The sequence below is a fragment of the Eriocheir sinensis genome, chromosome 21 (genome assembly GCF_024679095.1).
Source record: "Eriocheir sinensis breed Jianghai 21 chromosome 21, ASM2467909v1, whole genome shotgun sequence".
Classification (NCBI taxonomy): domain Eukaryota; kingdom Metazoa; phylum Arthropoda; class Malacostraca; order Decapoda; family Varunidae; genus Eriocheir; species Eriocheir sinensis.
In genome coordinates this window covers 17,341,347-17,360,023 of record NC_066529.1, presented here as the reverse complement: position 1 = coordinate 17,360,023, position 18,677 = coordinate 17,341,347, and the positions used below count along the sequence as shown (strand labels likewise).

The 18,677-nt window shown below is 48.2% G+C and overlaps 1 protein-coding gene across 4 annotated transcripts in view; it reads left to right on the top strand.

Annotated features, from left to right (window-relative positions):
* The window catches only part of LOC127001770 (paired box protein Pax-6-like), a 160,148-nt gene that overhangs the window by 54,805 nt on the left and 86,666 nt on the right, over nt 1–18,677 (top strand). For 2 of the 4 annotated variants that reach the window (XM_050866921.1, XM_050866922.1), the window contains exons 3-5: nt 13,114–13,185; nt 13,933–14,098; nt 14,548–14,728. In XM_050866921.1, the coding sequence (XP_050722878.1) occupies nt 13,114–13,185; nt 13,933–14,098; nt 14,548–14,728 (419 nt within the window). Of the gene's footprint in view, nt 1–13,113; nt 13,186–13,932; nt 14,099–14,154; nt 14,321–14,547; nt 14,729–18,677 lie in introns of all 4 variants that reach the window. The other 2 variants (XM_050866925.1, XM_050866923.1) reach the window with 2 other exon arrangements.

The window sequence follows — 18,677 nt, the reverse complement described above, 5'->3', positions numbered from 1 at the left end:
AAAAGAGGTATCAACGTCACACTATTGTCATGTTCCTTCTCTCCCTCCCTCCATAGCGTTACCTCCTTCCCTCCTTCCCTCCCTCTCTCTCTCCCTTCCTCCCTCCTTTCTTTCTTCACACTCCCTCCCTCCCTCCCTCTGTACGTATTCCGTATTCTTCACATTTCTGTTTGTTTGTGTTTCCCTTTTATATTCTCTTCTCTTCTCGCTTCTCACTTCTCTTCGCATTCTATTCTCTCATTCATCTATTCTGTTAACTCATCCTTATCTCTTTCTGTTTTCTTCTGTCATCGCTTCTTACTTCTCTTATTCTTGCTATTCTGTTTATGCTTTCTCTCTCTATTCTACTCTCCTTGTTTCTTATTTCTCTGCATACTCTATTCTCTCATTGCTTTCTCTCTCTATCATCTTCTCTCATCGCTTCTTCCTTCCCTAAGCATCCCTTATCCTCGCTATTCTCTTTGTTCATCCTTCCACTTCCCATTTCCTCTTCTCTCTCCATCCCCTTCCAGTTCTAATCTCTATAATATGGCTTCTAAATGTTGGCCGGGCTGTCCCTACTCCTTCTCCTTCAGTTTCGTTTCTGAGAGTTCTCCTAAGCCAGCGTTACATCGCTCATCCCTTTACATCTAACTTAATTACGCTTACGTTCATCTCCCTCACTCTCACGGTCTTCCTCGACACATTCTTTCTTTCAAGTTCTTGTGTGAGGTTATTTGTTTCGTAATCTTGCTATGTTCTCTTTTTTTTGTTATTGTTTTGTTTTGTTTATTCTTTGGGTTAGTTCTAAGTGGTTTATATTTCCCTTATGTTTTTTTTTCTAGTCCTTCTGCGAGGTTATTTGTTTCGTAATCTTGCTATGTTCTCTTTTTTTGTTATTGTTTTGTGTTTTTAAAGTGGGTTGTTAGTTCGAAGAGGTTTATATTTACCTTACACTTTTTTTTAATTAACGTAATCTAACTTATCACGACGTGGCGATACCTGTGTTAATTCTATCCTATCTGAGGCTTCCATTACGTTTCATTCATCACGCATTCATTCATTCATTACGTAACAGCAACACCGAGCCTCACTTGACCTCTCTTTTGGACACTCAGTTTTGTTTAACTTTATACGGGCAGTGTTTAACGGACCTTGTGTTGTCTTTGTTTTTTTTTCCCTTGAGCAGCTTCCTTCACTGTGAAAAGAAATAAGACCAGGCAACACATTCAACACAAACCTCACCTAACACAACACTAAACCACAACACAAACCTCACCTAACACTAACTCCTACAAGCCTCAACACAAAACTTACCTATCACAAACTCAACACAAACCTCTACACAAACTCACCTACCACATATATACTCAACACAAACCTCTCCTAACACAAACTCGACACAAACCTCTCCTAACACAAACTCACCTACCACATACTCACCACAAACCTCACCTAACACAAACCTATCCTAACACAAACTCAACTCAAACCTCATCACAAACTCACCTATCACATACTCAACACAAACATCACCTAACTCATACTCAACACAAACTTCACCTAACTCAACACAAACCTCCCCTGACGTAGATTAAAGTCAAGCCAGGCAACACTGTCAACACAAACGCCACCAATACCAAAGTTAGGTAACACAAAGACGCAACATAACGATTTGCAGCCCAACACACCGAGTCACTTTTCCAGTCTTTATTTTCCCCTCAAAAGCAATTGATCCCACACAAGTGCTTCCTCTTTCTCTCTCTCCCTTTCTGTCTCCCTCCCTTCCTCCCTTTCATTCTCTCCCTTCCTCTCTCTCCCTCCTGTATCGTCCTCCACTTCCCTTCATCCCTCCCTCTTGCCCTTCTTCTTTCTCTTGTTGCCGATCACTACCTCATTAAACTAATCTCTCTCTCTCTCTCTCTCTCTCTCTCTCTCTCTCTCTCTCCTCTGGTAAAGTTAATTCCCCTCTTCTTTTGCTCCGCCTCTTCCTCCGCCTCTTCCTCCTCCTCCTCCTCCTCTCATTCCCCTTCTCACTTTCATAACTTTTGTCTCGTTTTCTTTTCCATATACACATTTTCTTTCTGTTGTTTATCGCCCCTCTTTATCTCCTCCTCATCCCCTCCCCTCCATTTTTCTTTCCTTCCCCTCGCACTTCATCATAATCCCCTTCTCTCTATCTCCCTCTCTCTCTCCTTCACTCCTCCTTCCGCCCCTCATCCCTTCCTTCCTTCCTTCCTTCCTTCCTTCCTTCCTTCCCTCAGCTCTCTTCCCCTCTATATCCTTAAGATCTTTTCCTTCGTTATTCTTTATTCTCTCTCTCTCTCTCTCTCTCTCTCTCTCTCTCTCTCTCTCTCTCTCTCTCTCTCTCTCTCCTGTCTTCTTTGTGTTCTGTTCAAATCCTTTAAATCGTGTATGCTTTTTTTTGTTCCTTTTTTTCTTTCTTTGTCGCTAAGTCGCTTTTTCCTTCCCAAATTTCTTCCTCCTCTTTGTTCCGTTTTATCTTCTTCTCCTTTCTTCTCTTTCTCCTCCATTCTTATTTTTTTTCCTTTTCGGTTTCTTCTTCGGTAAACTATTTGTAGATGTGTGTGTGTGTGTGTGTGTGTGTGTGTGTGTGTGTGTGTGTGTGTGTGTGTGTGTGTGTGTAATTCTTTTGACTTCTCTATTGTAATTTCAGTTTTATTTCTGTTTTTTCTTCTTTTCCTATTTATTTTTCACTTCTTCCTTTTCTCTTCCTTCGCAAACACGTGATTCTTTTTTTTTTTTTCTTTTCTCGTCTTGTCGTTTTGTTTTCCATTTTCGATCTGAGTTTTCTCCTTTTTTCCTCCTCATCTTTATTCTTTATATTCTTTCATCTTTTCACCTCCTCCTCCTCCTCCTCCTCCTCCTCCTCCTCCCCCACGTCTTCTCTCTTCCTTCTTTTCATTTCACTGCTTATTCATACTTCTCTATTTATATATTTTTTCTTTTTGTTAACTTTCTTCTTTATAAGTTTTCTTCTCTTTCATTTCCTTTTTCACTTTCATTTTTTTTTACCTCCTCCTCTTCCTTCTCTTCTTTATATTTTTGTATCTCTCATTTCCTTATTTTTCTCTCTCATCTTTTTCATTTTTTTATTTTCCTCCTCCTCCTCTTCCTTCTTCTCCTGCTCCTCTTCCTCTTCCTCTTCGTCTTCTTCCTCCTCCTCCTCCTCGCATGTAAATCTGAGGAGCTCCGGAAGTTACACATATGAGATCCATCGATTGGCTGACACCTTCAAAATATTCTCTCTCTCTCTCTCTCTCTCTCTCTCTCTCTCTCGTCCCTTTCCTTTTTCTCTAAGTCTCAGAATTTTTTTTAGAGCTCCTTCGTTTCTTTTTTTATTTACGACCTTTTGTTTTTGTTTTTTGCTTTCTTGTTCTGTACTTTTTTTCTATTTATTCGTCTTTTTAATTTATTTTTTTAAGTTTCAGTCGTTGCTATTGTTGTTGACGTTGCTGTTTTTCTTATTTTTCTTCTTCTTCTTGTTCTTCTTATACTTATTATTATCTTGATGAATATTATGGTTCTCGTCTTTATTGTCATTATCTTTGCCAATATATCACTTGTATTCGCGTTTCTTTATCATATTCTTTGTTTCTACCTTCATTTATATGTATCCTTTTCACCCCACGAATCCCACGTTTTACATATTCCATTTTTCCCGCCACCATTTTCCATTCACGGCTCTTCCCTTCATCTCCTTTCCTCTATCTCTGTCAACTCTCACCTCCCTCCCACCCCTATTGCCCCTCCTCTTCCCCTTTCTACCCCTCCTCTTCTCCCCTCTCCCACGCTTCCCCACTCGCCCCTAACTCCCCCTCTCCCCCTCTCCCCCTTCTCCCTAACATTCATATGCAGGCCACGAGGTCCCTGATTTCAGAGACAATATAACAGAAATTTCTGCTGAATATCTAAGTTTTGAAATATTCTTTGTCGCGAGAGAGAGAGAGAGAGAGAGAGAGAGAGAGAGAGAGAGAGAGAGAGAGAGAGAGAGAGAGAGAGAGAGAGAGAGAGAGAGAGAGAGAGAGAGAGAGAGAGAGAGAGAGAGAGAGAGAGGATGATAGAGGAAGAGGAGGAGGAGGAGGAGGAGGAGGAGGAGGAGGAGGAGGAGGAAGGGACGACAAGGGATGACAAGGGAGAAAGAGAAGGGAGGGAGGGAGGGAAGGGAAGGGAATGGAGGAGAGGAGGAGGAAGGGGAACGAGAATAAGGGAACATCGCCCCTTCTTCCCCTCTTCTTTCACCTGCCCCTATCTCCCCTCCCTTCCCTCACCCTCCCATTCCCCTCCGCCCCCCCTCGCCCCTTCACCCCGCCAGCTTCACACATTCGGAATTATTTGATATTCAACATTTGCAGCCTCACCACCTCGTATCGACTGAAGATCCACATTGATAAAACACATTGGTATTCATGGCCTGTCTGGGGAGGGGTAGGAGAGGGGGAAGAGGGAGGGAGAGGGGGAAGAGGGAGGAGCGAGGGACGGACGGTGCGTGGAGGAAAGGGAAAAGGCATAAGGAGGGAAAGTAAAAGAGGATGTAGATTGTAGAGGGAGGGAGTTCTTTGAGAGAGAGAGAGAGAGAGAGAGAGAGAGAGAGAGAGAGAGAGAGAGAGAGAGAGAGAGAGAGATTATTATTATTAGTTATTATTATTATTATTATGATCATTATTAGTATTATTATTATTAGTAGTAGTAGTAGTAACAGTAGCAAAAGAAGGGGGTAGCAGCAGTTCAAGGTGGGGCCAGTGTGGGGGGGCGGGGGCTGACAGGTCACACAGGTGCTACGCTAATTAAAATTCTTCGTGTGGGCCTTGTGTGTCGCGCCTCCGCCGGATTAACCTCGAAAAGATGCGTTTCAGTAATTCAGGGCGAGGGCGAGGCAAGGGCGGGGAGGACGCAAGGAGGGAGGTGAGAGGGAGGGGAGCGTGGGAAGGGGGGGCGGGGCGTGGTGGAGGGGGCGGGTAGGGGAGGGTGCCAGTGAGGGGGAGCTGTGCCACTGAGGCCGCGGGCCGCCCCAGGGGTCCGCGTTGTCAAACCTCTCCTCCTCGCATCTCAAACAGAGGCGTAAGTTTGAAAATAATTAGCGAGCAGCGAGCACGACAATGGCGCCATTGAGGCCGCGCCGCCGGCCCGGGCCGCCGCGACTTTTCTGTGGCACTGGGGACAACGTCGGCGGCGGGGCGGGCCGGAGTGCCGCGGCGGGGAGCGGGGCCGCCAACCTTGCCGCCTCCGCCGCCCCGCCTCCTCAATGGCCCTCGCCTACAAAAGCTTCTCACTGAAAAAGCGAAGCGACGAAAGAAAAAGTGTTCAAGAAAAGGTGTTCTCGCGTAGGTGAATTTTTTGGAAAAGTTGTCCTTGGGAAAAGTTCATTATTTATCCCGGAGAGGAGAAAGAGGGTGCCAGGGAGCAGCGAGGAGAGGGGAGGGGGCGGAGAGCGGCAGCACCCTCACCCCACCCCCTGCTGGCCTGGCTGCTGCTGCGCCGACACTTTTGAAAACCCGGCGCGAGAGTGACGATGAAAGCGGCCCGTGTTTGTGTGTGTGAGGCCGCGAGGAGCCTCGTGTTGACTGTCTCGCCCCCCGCCCCCCACACCTCCCCGCAACGCCCCCCCTCTCCAAAACTACTACACTTCATTCCCCACCCCGCCCCCCTCCCTGCCCACGCCTCCTCCCTGTCCTCCTCCCCTCGCATTCCTCCCTCGCCTCTCTCAACATGATTTTTCCCTTTTTCTCCTGAAGTTGCGACAGTGACCGTCAGAGAGGCGGGGAGTTGTCGTGTTTGTCTCGCGGCCCCCGCCTCCTCTGATCCCCGACCCCGTGACCCCTTCACCTCCTCCCTCCCTCTTCTTTTAACCCCGACACCCTCCCACCACCACCTCCTCCCCCCTTCTCCTCCTCCTCCTGTTTCTTCTCCGCCTCTTCTTCATGCTCCTGCCGTCGAGGGCTCAAAGAGTGACGCAGACTTCTAGAGCAAGGAAGCTTGTTTTAGTGTTTTTTTTTATCGTCCTCCTCCTCTTCCTCAGTTTTCTTTTCACTCCTCTTTGCTTCTTGTGTCCCTTCTGCCTCCTTTCCTCCTTTTTTTCTCCTCCGTTTCGCGTTCCCGTTTCAGATTTTCCTCTCGTGGTATTCTTCAATTATCGCATTATTCCTTTTCTTAGGGTTTTGTTTTGATTCCTTCTTTCTTTAACTTCCTTTACAGTTCCATGTCTCACAATTTTACTTATTTTTCCCTTTTGTTTTGTGTTTCCTTCCCATTGCTTACTCTACTGTTTCCTCTCCTCTCTTCCTCCCCTCGTCTCTCTCTCTCTCTCTCTCTCTCTCTCTCTCTCTCTCTCTCTCTCTCTCTCTCTCTCGCGATGATCCACCCTCCCATTTCTCTCCTCTCTCCTTTCTTTTTCCTCCAGACTGCTGTTTCCCCTCCCCTCTCCTTCCCTCTTTTATCTTTCCTCTCCCCTCTCATGGTTATCTTTCCTCCTATCTTCCTTCCTTCACCACAAAACTATCTCTTCCCTTTCTCTTCCTTTCTTCTCTGGCCTACGCGGTACTTTCTTTTTCGTTCTTTAGCCTTTAACTTTTAACCTGTAACCTTTTAATCGTCTGCTTTCTTTCTTTTATTTTGCTCCTTTTTTTTGCTAGTTTTCCCACCTCCTTCTCCTGCCTTGCTAATGTTCCTTTTTCTCTCTCTTCTCCTTCTCCACCTCTTCCAACTGCTCCCATTTCTATTCCTCCTCCTCCTCCTCCTCCTCTTCCTGCTCCTTTTTCTTACTCTCCTCTTCCTCCTCCTCATTCTTCTTTTACTATTCCTCCTCCTCCTCTTTCTCCTGCCTTTCTAATGTTCCTTTTTCTCTCTCTTCTCCTCCTCCACCTCCCATTTATTTTACTCCTTCTCCTCTTCCTGCTCCTTTTTCTTACTCTCCTCTTCCTCCTCCTCATTCTTCTTTTACTCTTCCTCCTCCTCCTCCTCCTCCTCCTCTTGAGCTTTCGGAATGAGACACGACAAAGGGGCGTTGTGAAAAGGAAGAACCATTGTGGGATTGTTTTTACTGCGTTGGCCGTAGGGAGGAAGGGAGAGGAGGGAAAGAGGGAGACGAGGAAGAGTCAGACGGAAAGAAGAGAGAAGAGAATAGGGGAAACTAAGAGGACGATAAACAGTAATAGGAGAAACAGAATGACACAGACGACGCTATTAAGGATTTGAAGGACACATGACGGACGTAATACAAAGAAAGAAGGATAAAATGAAGAGAGTGAAGCTTGTACTCTTAAAGGTATCGGGCCCTCAATTTGCCTGTTTGAAGAGCCTTTCGTATAAGTATCTGGGAGTGTTTTCATGATCCTAGTGATAGTTTTACACGCCGTCTGCATCGTGAGCGGGAAAACTACCCATGAAAACTTGTCTGATCATCCTTATGGCCTTGGAAGATGGTCGTAATGGGACCCCGATACGTGTAGGAATATGGACCTGAAGTGCTTGAAAAAAGAGCAAAATTTGAAACCTGAGACACAACAATATACTTCTCTCGTGCCCCTCAAAACACCCACCAATAAACGTCACGCATGTAAAACGTTTATCAGCGGATCCTTCAAACGTTTCCCTTCAGACCAAGTAGAGGGAGGGTCGTGTCGAGGCGTCCAATACTGTCTTAAAGGTTCTCAGTAGCGCCGTTCTCGAGACCCAGAGCCGCTTCCAAGAATACAACAGACTGACATGCTAGAAATACTGATGGTTATTAAAGCGCCTATTACGCACTCACTTGTTCAGGCTGTTAAACACACACGTACATACACACACACACACACACTTTTTTTTTTCCTTTTATCCTTTTTGTTTTCTTATACTTTCTCATTTTCTCCTTCGACTCGTACTTTTTTCTCTCATCCTCTTCATTTCTTTCTCCTCCTTCTCCGTTTCCTCCTCCCGTCGTCTCCCTCTCCATCCCCTCCCCTCCTCCCCCCCAAAAAAAACTCTTCCCCCTCTTTGAGTCTATTGTGGTAATTGTTCCTTCCTCTTTCAATTTCACATGATTCTCCTGCCTCTTTTCATCTCTATGTCCTATTCTTCTCCCTCCTCCTCCTTCTCCTCCTCCTCTCTCCTCCTCTTCCTGCATTACTCTCTATCTTCACGTACTTTGTTAATAAAAAGGTAATGCTCATCTATCGCCGCTTGCTTTTGCTATATGACACACACACACACACACACACACACACGCACACTATAATGTTTACCCGCCGCCTCTGCCGCTGCCTCCTGCGTCGAGTTCAACATTTAGTCAAACACTCGCCTGAATTATTAGTAGCGGCGGGAACAGTAGCGCCAACACACCTGCCGGCCGCTGGGACAGGTGATGGGGGGGGGGGGGGGAGGGGAGGGAAGGGAAGGGAAGGGAAGGGAAGGGAAGGGATGGGATGGCAAATGAAAGTGAAGGGAAGGGAAGGAAAGGGAAGGGAAGGGAAAAGAAGGGAAGGGAAGGAAAGGAAAGAGAATGGAAAAGGAGTAGGAAATAAGGGAAGGGAAAGGAAAGGAAAAAAAGGAATGGAAAAGGGAAGGGATAGGAAAGAAAAGGAAAGGAATGGAAAAGAATGGAATGGAAAAGAATGAGAATGAATGGAAAGGAAAGGGAAGGAGAGGAAAGGAAAGTAAAAGAAGGAAAGGAGAGGTTAGATGTAAGAGATGAGCGTAACAGAGGAAGAGAGGGAGGGAGGCAGTAAGTAAGATGGAGGTATGGGAGGAGGAGTTGTGTAAGAGAGGAAAAAGGATGAGAAACACGAGACGGAGGTAAAGAGGAATGAATCAAGAAGAGTTAGTATTTGAGATGGAGAACAGACATGAGTGTGGGGAGGTGAGGAGGGAAAGGGAATTGAAAGTAGAAGGGGATGGACGAATTAGATAGAAAGAATGGAAAGAATGATAGAAGGTAGAGGAAAAAAAGAAGGAAGGGATGGCATATATATGAGCAGAAAAGGAGGAAAGGAGGCAGGGAGCGAAGAAAAGAAGTGATGAAACACATAAAAGGAGGAGTAGAAAAGAGGAAATGGGGAGGAAAGAACCAAGAAAGGAGTGGGTGAAGGAGGGAGGGAGTAAGGGAGAGACGGAGAGAGGGGGAGTGATGGGGGATGACCCGTGATCTAGAATTAAGAAAATGTTATTGACAATTTTTGACAAATCCCACGCGGGCGCCATTAACGTGTGTGTGTGGGGGGAAGAGCATGGGGTAGAGATGAGAGAAGAGGAGAGGAGAGGAAAGAAGAGGAGAAAGAGAGGAGAGGAGAGGAAAGGAGTGGAGAAAGAGGAGAAAGAGAGGAGAGGAGAGGAGAAAGAGAGGAGAGAGGAGAAGAAAGGAGAGGAGAGGAGAGGAGAGGAGAGGAAAGGAAAGGAGAGGAAAAAGAAGAGGAGGGGAGAGGAAAAAGAGAGGAGAGGAGAGGAGAGGAAAGGAGAGGAGAAAGAGAGGAGAGGATATAGAGAGGAGAGGAGAGGAGAGGAAAGGAGAGGAGAAAGAGAGGAGAGGATAGAGAGAGGAGAGGAGAGGAAAGGAGAGGAGAAAGAGAGGAAAGGAGAGGAGAGATAAGGAAAAGAAAAGAGAGGAGAAACGAGAGTAGAAGATACATAGAAAAGGGGCGAGGAAATAACCAAACAAAAGAGGAAAACGAAGAGAAGACAAAATGAAACAAAAAAACAAACAAAAAAGAAAAAAAAAAGGAAGAGAAATAAAAAAAAAACAGAGGGAGGAAGGAGGGGGGGAGGAGGGAGCGTTACTTTCCTTCTAATTTTCACGTAAGTACTTTTTTTTTCCTGCCGGGTTCCGTGAGGGCGTGAGGATCCTTGTCGGTTTTTGTCTTAAGTCCTTTTTTTTCGGGGCTCCTCAATCTCCTTGCCTGAGATTTAGAAGCCTCGTAAGGGTGACGCCGAGTACGGGATTACCCTCACGCCGGGGGGGAGGGGGGGGAGGGGGGGAGGGGAGAGATGAGGAAAGAGGAGGGGATGACTACGGACGGAAGAGGGGAGGTGAGGAAAGTCTGGAAAGGATGGGGGTGAGGAAGGAAGGAAAGAGGAAGAAGGCAAGGAAAGAGGGGAAAGGATGGGGTAGGGGAGGAAGAAAAGAAGTAGGAATGTGAGGAAGGGAAGGGAAGAGGGGAAACGATGAGGTAGGGGAAGAAGAAAAGAAGTAAGAATGAGCACGAGAAGAGGTTAAGGGTGAGGAAAGAAGTGGGGATGACTGAGAAAGGAAGGAGAAAGGGAGGAAAAAGTGAAATGAATGGGGTAAGGGAGGAAGGAAAGAGGTAGAGATAAGTAGGAAAGGAATGGAAGACGGTGAGGAGAAAGGAAGGTATGAGTAGGAAAAGATAGGAGAGGAAGAGGAGGAGGAGGAGGAGGAGGAGGAGGAGATAAGGAAAGTGGGAATGCGTAGGAAAGAATGAAGGAGAAAAAGGGAGATAAAGAGGTGGAGATGAGTTGAGAAGGGGAGAGAAGGAGGAGGATGAGGGGAGGAGATAAGGAAAGTGGGAAGAAAGAATAGAGGAGAAAAAGGGAGATAAAGAGGTGGAGATGAGTTGAGAAGGGAAGGGAGAGAAGGAGGAGGATGAGGGGAGATGATGAAAGTGGAGTTGCGTAGGAAAGAATGGGGAGGGGAGGAAGATATAAAGAATGAGGTGGGGAGAGGATGGGGTAAGGGAGGAAGTAAAGGTGAGGGGAGCGTAGAAAAGGATGGGGAGAAGAGAAGGGGAGATGAGGAGAATAGGGCAAGGAAAAAAATGGAAAATGAGTAGAAGAATGAGAAGGGAACATAAAAGGAAGAAGTTGCAGGTAGAAGAGGAGGAGGAGGAAGATAATGAGAAAGGGGACATATGCCAGGAAAAAAAATGGAAGAGGAGGAGGAAAATGAAAATTAAATGGGGTAGAGATGGATGAACAAGCAGAGGAGGTGGGAGAAGAATATAAATAGTAGGAGAAAGATTAGCAGTAGGAGGAGGAGGAGGAGGAGGAGGAAGAGGAGAAGAAAAGGGTTAAGAATCAGACACAAGCTCCTCAACTCCCCGACATTGGACCATTTACGTTTCAGGAAGGAAAAGAACAAAAGGAGAATGACGGAAAGGATGAGATGGAAGAAGATAGAAATGTTAGAATAAATTATAAGGAAAAAAAAGAGACCGCCATTCGCTTCCTCTTCGTTTGTCTGTGTGAGTGAACCAAACACGCTAAAGGTGATTCTTCCGTGTGGATAAGTTGCAGGAGGAGGAGGAGGAGGAGGAGGAGGAGGAGGAGTCAAAGGATGCGATGTGTCTGGAAAGGAAACGTTCGCGGAAATGGAAATTGAGGAAAGTTAAAGAGAGAGAGAGAGAGAGAGAGAGAGAGAGAGAGAGAGAGAGAGAGAGAGAGAGAGAGAGAGAGAGAGAGAGAGAGAGAGAGAGAGAGAGAGAGAGAGAGAGAGAGAGAAAACGAGATGAGAAAAAAAGACTGAGTGAGTGAGTGAGTGAGTGAGTGAGTGAATGTGTGAGTGAGTGAGTGAGTGAGTGAGTGAGTGAGAGTGAGTGAGTGAAGCTGCTGAAAACGAAGGTGATTTAAGACTCGGAAATGGACGATTGGATCCGCTTCTCCCGCTCCCGAGAGAGGATCCGAGAGGCTTAAGAGGTTCTGATTTTGTTCCTCGCCGTTAAGAACCGGTGTCGGAACGGAAGCGGCGACGCGGAGAAGAAGGGAAGGAACGGAAAGGAAAGAAAGAAGAGAAGGAGGAAAGAAAAGAGGAAAGGGTTTGAAAGGCGCAACAAAAAGAGGAAGGGGAGAGAAAGAGAAGAGAAAGAAAAGGAATGGAAAAGAAGGAAAGAGGAAAGAGGGGGGAAGAAAGGGTATATGGACGGCAGAGGAGAGAGAGGAAAGGGAGAGAGAAAAAGAGAAAAGGATGGAATGGAAAGGAAAGAAGAGAGGAATGGTTATATGGAATGAAGAAGACGTAGGAGAAAAAGGGAAGGAATGAAAAGAAAAGGAGAGAGGAGAGGCAAGAAAGGAAGGAGCTGGACGGAAGAGAGGGAGAGAGAGAGATACAGGAAAGGGAAGGACAGGGAAGGAAGGGAAGGGAACGGATATGACGCAAGAGGGAAGGAAGAAAGGTTTTTGTCAAGATGTGTGTAAGTGAGGTAGGTCTTTATCGCTTCATGATTTGTATGGCTTCGGAAGGGGTGGGTGGGGGTGAGGGGGGAGGGGGGGAGGGGAGGGAGGGCGTGTCTGGCGGGGTGGGTCAGGAAAGTCAACCTGTTCTTCGCCTCGCCTTCCTGTCCGTCTGTCCATCTTTTTTTTTTTTCTTCTTCTCGCGCCAACTCGCCTTGCCTCGGTCCTTCTCTCTCTCTCTCACACAGACTAGCTGATTCCCTCTTCTTTGCCATCAGCGTTTGGGGAGGTTAGGTTACTTGTATTGTTTTATCTTCTTCACTTCTTCCTTTTCTTCTTTATTCTCGTACGTCAACTTTCTTTCCACAGCGTCTAAGTTCGTTTCATATTTACTTGATTCTTTGCCTCTTTTCTTCCTCTCTTCTTGCTCTACAGACCTGTTTTACCTACTCATTTCTTCCTTTTTTTTCTCTATTCTCGTCCGTCAATTTTCTATTCATCTTCTCAGTTTGTTTTGCACGTCATTTGTTTGTTGTTTATTTGTTTCTTTGCCTCTTTTCTTCCTATTGCTCTACACACCTTGGTTATCTCCTCACTCCTTCCTTTTCTTTTCTATTCCCGTTTGTCAATTTTCCTTTCAGCTTCTTAATTTGTCTTACGCGTCGTTTGTTTATCCTTGCTTCTTTTCTTCTTATCTACTTGCTTTACAAACCTACTTCATCTCCTCACTTTTCTTTCTATTTTCTTATACGTTAACTTTCTTTTTACAGCGTCTATTAATTTTTTTTTACACTCCGTTTACTTATAATCTACCCATTTCTCTTCCTTTTATCTATCTCGTTTTCTTCCCGTTATCTTCTTACTATCTACCTGTTTCTTTTCTTCCTATGTATTCCGTTGTTATTCCTCTATCTTCTCATCTACCTGTGTCTCTTTTCTTCCTATGTATCCCGTCTTCTTCCCCGACACACCTACTCCATGGTTTGCTTCACCTGTTCCCATTTCTTTCTACATCAGAATGCTACATCTCGCCCCTAGACTCCCGCCTCGACCCTAGACTCCCGCCGGCGCCGCTGCCTCCTCATATAGGTAGAGTCCTGACAGGTTTAGGTAACTACTGGTTGGCTGCTCTACGATAACTTTAAGGGCAGGTTGTATGGGGGTGTCAGGAAGGTGAAGAGAGGTAGAGCAAGCTCGTAGGTAAGACATGAAGATGGAGGCAGTCAGGGTGTGTGTGTGTGTGTGTGTGTGTGTGTGTGTGTGTGTGTGTGTGTGTGTGTGTGTGTGTGTGTGTGTGTGTGTGTATGATGGAGGGAAGGTCAAGATGGTGTGGTGTTGTGAAGTTATCTGAAGTGTGTGAGGGCAGACAGTGCACGGGGTGTGGATGGCTGCTGAGCGGGGCGTGTTTGTGGATGTTGTGAATATGTGAATGTCGTGATCATATAGTATGCACCAGTAAATACACACACGCACACGCACACCTTCGCGCGCACACACACACACACACACACACACACACACACAACAGGTGAGGAACGGTCAGACGGCCTTCCGCCTCTCTGCCACCTCCACACTGCACTCTCTATCAGTCAGCTAATCTTCCTAACCCCCAGCCAGTCACCTACCGGCGCCACCGGCTCCCCAGCTGCCAGGTGGCCCGGCACGCCCCTCTCTTCCTGGCGCAGTCTGGTTCTAATCAAAACTTTCTCCATAGTCAACAGTTGAGGTCTCCTTAATATTCCTCGCTATGTCTCCCTCATTATGTCATGTTGTGGTGGAGAGGCGGCTGGCGAGTGTGGCGGCGGGCGAGGGCCTACTGACGCGATATCCTTGCAGGAGGTACGGGCGTGAACCAGATGGGCGGCGTGTACGTCAACGGGCGGCCGCTGCCGGACCACATCCGCCACAAGATCGTGGAGATGGCCCACTCTGGCGTCCGCTCCTGCGACATCTCCCGCATTCTTCAAGTGTCCAATGGCTGTGTGTCCAAGATCCTTGCTAGGTGAGTGTCCGGGGACGGTGTCCTGCTAACCCCGAGCTCTCTGGTGTTCCTTGCAGGCCACAGCGGCATAAACCAGCTGGGGGGCGTCTATGTGAACGGCCGCCCCCTGCCAGACTCCACGCGTCAGAAGATCGTGGAGTTGGCGCACTCAGGCGCCAGGCCCTGCGACATCTCGCGCATCCTGCAGGTGTCCAATGGCTGCGTCTCCAAGATCCTGGCCAGGTACGGGCGCTAGGGGTCCTGCGAAGGCTTCTGATATTTCAACTTGGGCATCTTTGAGGACAGTCCCATAACAAGAGTCCTCATGCTCCGGTGTCCCCGCGGTGCTCATAACCCATGCACTCCGACAATTTTGTTGAGCCTCAGGCTGTTTGTCTGTGTCAGGGCCTCTAGTGTTACGGACGTCACGCCGCTGCCCGCCTCTCACGCTTACCCTTTCTTCCCGCCAGATACTACGAGACGGGCTCCATCAAGCCGCGGGCCATCGGCGGCTCCAAGCCCCGCGTGGCCACGCCCCACGTGGTCAATAAGATAGCAGAGTACAAACGGGAGTGTCCCTCCATCTTTGCCTGGGAGATCAGGGACCGACTGCTCTCCGAGTGCATCTGTACCAACGACAACATCCCTAGCGTGAGTACTACACCCTCGCCAGCCCCTGCCTGGGTCCTGACGCTGCTTTTCAGTCCGCAGCACCGCCAGACTCCGGCAGGGGCGTAGAAATTATTACAGCACAAATATTCCTTGTTAGATGTTCTAGCGTTGGTCGCTCTTGAAGGGAACTTTTCTGGGGTGAACATGCACGACTTCACTCACATGTTTGGTGCAATTCCACCGAAATGGGTGAGGCGCGTGTGATCCGCGGGGTCGTGGGGTGGGCCGCGGGGCGTCAGCAGCAGCCCAGCAAGAGACCGCCAGTGAGGCAAACCACCCCCAACACGTTGAACTACGTCAAGAAAGTGCTACAGTAAACAACTGTGAAGGCAACTCTTTTGATGTCAGCGTTACAGCTTAATTACTGCCCCGGGCCTGCCCAGGGGCGTCATCTGGCAAGTGTTGAGGGTGGGTAGGGGTGGGCAGCCGTAACCCTCAGTGGTTGTCACATCTTCCACATCCTCTTCCTGTACACCTTAATTAACCATGTCCTCAGCCAGAGCCTCAGTTGCCCTCCCACCATTATCTATCGCTCTACTCTACCTGAATCCACCTTTTTTATCCCTTCATCCACAGGACTCAGGACCCCCCGTCGGGCTAATACCCACCAAAACATTAACAACACACCCGAAAGTTTTCACTACCATTCACCCACGCCTCCAAACACGCCACACACGCCTAGTCACGAGCACATCACCACCACCACCATCTCCACCACCATCACCACCACACGCAGCCCGCCATTCAATCACCGCTCGCCGTGGGGGGCCGCCACCGCCACCACGAACACCGAACACCGCCACACAGTAAATAAATCGCCAATATACAGAGTCATTCTTTCCCGGCACCATCATCCCGGCGCCCTCCCCGAGCCTCCCCGGTGGAAGCGAGGCACCCCGGGAAGAGGAGGGGGAGGAGGAGGAGGAGGAGGAGGCAGGTGGGCACGTGCAGGGCTGCGAGATGGCCCCGTCCGCCCTCCCCGCCCGCAGCTGCTGGGAGGGTGGCGGGGAATTGAAACAGTATCGGGGCTTTTTAGACAGTGTTGGACAGCGCTCGACTCCCGTCCATCAGCAGACCTCAATGGGCGGTGGATTGTTCGTTAATAGTCAGTTATCACCGCCAACAAGGGAGGGGGAGACGGAGGGCGGCGGCGCGGGGGTCAGATTACAAAACACCAGCTCGGGTTACTGCTAGGGAGGAATGGGGGGCGGCAGGGGGGTGATTGGGAGGGTGAAGGGGGGGTATAGCACGAGCACGATGGTGGGTAAGGGGGCGGAGGGAGGGAGATGGAGGAGGAGAGGAGGAGGAGCCGAGGTTTATGGTATTAAAAAGAGTGGTTATTATTATTATCATTATTATTACTCTTATTATAATTATTCCATTATTCTTTTTTTGAGGGGAGCAGGTGAGAAATTAAGAGACTGCCACACCTGTTCTCTCCCTCCCTCTCCTCCTCCTCCTCCTCCTTCCCTTTAGCGGTGTCAGGTTGCGGCACGTGGAGGCGAATGTCTTTAATAACACTCCTAAACTGCCCTGATAGGAGGAGGAGGAGGAGGAGGAGGAGGAGGAGGAGGAGGGGGAGGAAGAAGAAGAGAAGTTGGAGGGATGGGGGGCGGGGGGTAGGAGGAGTGATATACGGAGCGGGGGTCATAATAATAGGAAATAAAAGAAGGGAAATAACAAGCTGGCGAACACGAGCTAGGGAGTGACAAAGGGCGGGGCGGACAGGCGAGACACGCGAGGCAGGGAGAGAGAGAGAGACGCTAAAGTGGAGGTAGAAAGTGTGTGCGGCGGGGAGGGAGAAGGGGAGGAGGGCGTTAGTGTGTGTGTGTGTGTGTGTGTGTGTGTGTGTGTGTGTGTGTGTGTGTGTGTGTGTGTGTGTGTGTGTGTGTGTGTTGCTATTGTGTTGTTTCTTGTGCTGTCTGTGCGTGCGTGTGTGGGTTGTGTTGGGGTTGTAATAGCAGTGGTGGTGGTGGTGGTGGTGGTGACGATGATGATTAGGATGATGATAATAATGGTAGTGATAAAGATATATACGAGCAGCCAATTCAATAAGCAGCTTCATCTGTACCCTTCATCTGCATTTCCTCCTGCCTACGACTTCAACGCATTCAAGAGTATCAAGACACCTCTCCGCCCGGAAATGACCTCTACTGGCTTCTGTTTTTTTTGTTTTTTTTGTTTGTTTGTTTTGTTCGAAGCAGCGTTTAGCGTTTTTTTTTTTTTTTTGCCCTTGAGCTGCCTCCCTTGCTGTAAAAAAAAGCTTATCCAGACAAATAAGAGAGCAAACAAGGCCAGGAAACAGAAACGAAAAAAAATCAATAAACAAGAAAATAATTATCAGGTAAACAAATAAGAAAACAGCCAAGGCAAACAACTGAAGCAATAAGCAAGCAAACAAACAAGAGCAGATCATAGCAACATGCACGCCGCTGTCCCATGCAACAACGTCTATGCAGTTAGCAATAGGGAAGGAGGGGAAGGAAGAAGGGAGGCGAAGGAGGGAAGGGAGGGAAAGGATGGAGGGAAGGGGTGAACGGAAGGGAAGGAAAAGAGAGAAGGGAAGGAGGGAAGGGAAGAAGGGAAGGGAAGGAGAGCCGGGAAGGAGAGAAGGGAAGAATGGAAGGGAAGGGAAGGGAAGCGAGGGAGGGAAGGGACGGAGGGGAGGAATATGGGGACGGAGGGAAGGAAGGGAAGGGAGGAAGAGACGAAGAAGTGGGGGAGGGAAGAAAGGCGGCAAGGAGGGATGGGAGAATAGAGGGAAGAAGGGAAGTGAAAGGAAGAAAGGAAGGAGGAAAGGGAAAGAGAAAGGAACGGTGGGGAAGAAGGAAAGGACGTAGAGGATATAATAAGGGATAAAAGGAAGGAATGGAGAGACAGACGAAGGAAAAGAAAGGAGGAATGAAGGGAAAGTAAGGAAGAAAGGACGGAGAAAAAGAAAAAAAACAGAAGGGACGGTGGGAAAGGAAGGAGGAATGGAGGAAAGGGAAGGAGGGACGGAGGAAAGGGAAGGAGGGAGGGAGGGAGGGCAGGGGCGGGCCGAGGGTGTGTACTGCCTCCGGAGGGCCATAACGGAGCCATTTTCCCGTCCGTCTCCCGGCCATCCCGCGGCCAAAAAGTTATCCTCCTCGTCTGGACCATAGCCCTCCTCCTCCTCCTCCTCCTCTTCCTCTTCTTCTTCTTCTTCTTCTTCTTCTTCTTCTTTTTCTTCTTCTTCTTCTACTGTTCTTTTAGCTTTTGTTCTTGTTCTTCTTTTCTTGCTCTCTTTGTTTTTAAATCTTTGCCAGTACAGTTATTTTTTGTCTTTTTCTTATTCGCCGTCTTTTTTTTTCTGCTCCTCCTCCTCCTCCTGCACCTCATCTTCCTTCCTCCTCCATCCTCTCCTTCCTTGTCCTTGCTACTGAGGGAAAATGCTGCCCACTCAAGTTAGGAGGAAGTTTGGCTAAGTTGTGTAGTTTGGCCATGGAGAGGCATGAAGAGGAGGAGGAGGAGGAGGAGAAGAAGGAGGAGAAGGAGGAAGAGGAGGAGGAGGAAGAGGAAGAATGTGGTGGTGGAGAACAACAGGGAAAAGGAACATGGAAGGAAGTGGAAGAGGAGCAGGAGGAACAGGAGGAGGAAGAGTAGGTTAGTTTCGAGTTAAATTTTGAAGGTTTGTCAAGCCGGAGTTGGAAGACAAAGAGGAACAAGAGGAAGAGAGAACAAGAGGGAAGGGGAACAAGAAGGATGTGGAAGAGGAGCAGGAGGAACAGAAGGAGGAGGAGTAGGTTAGTCTCGAGTTGAGTTTTGAAGGTTTGTCGAGCCGGAGTTGGGCGCGAGTTTGCTCAAGCCGGAGATGGATTGGCCGGTCATGTTCCTTCCGATAACTCCGATGCCGAGACTGAAGTTGTTGCTGTGAGGGGCGGAGGGAGCGAGGGAGAGAGTTCTTGTT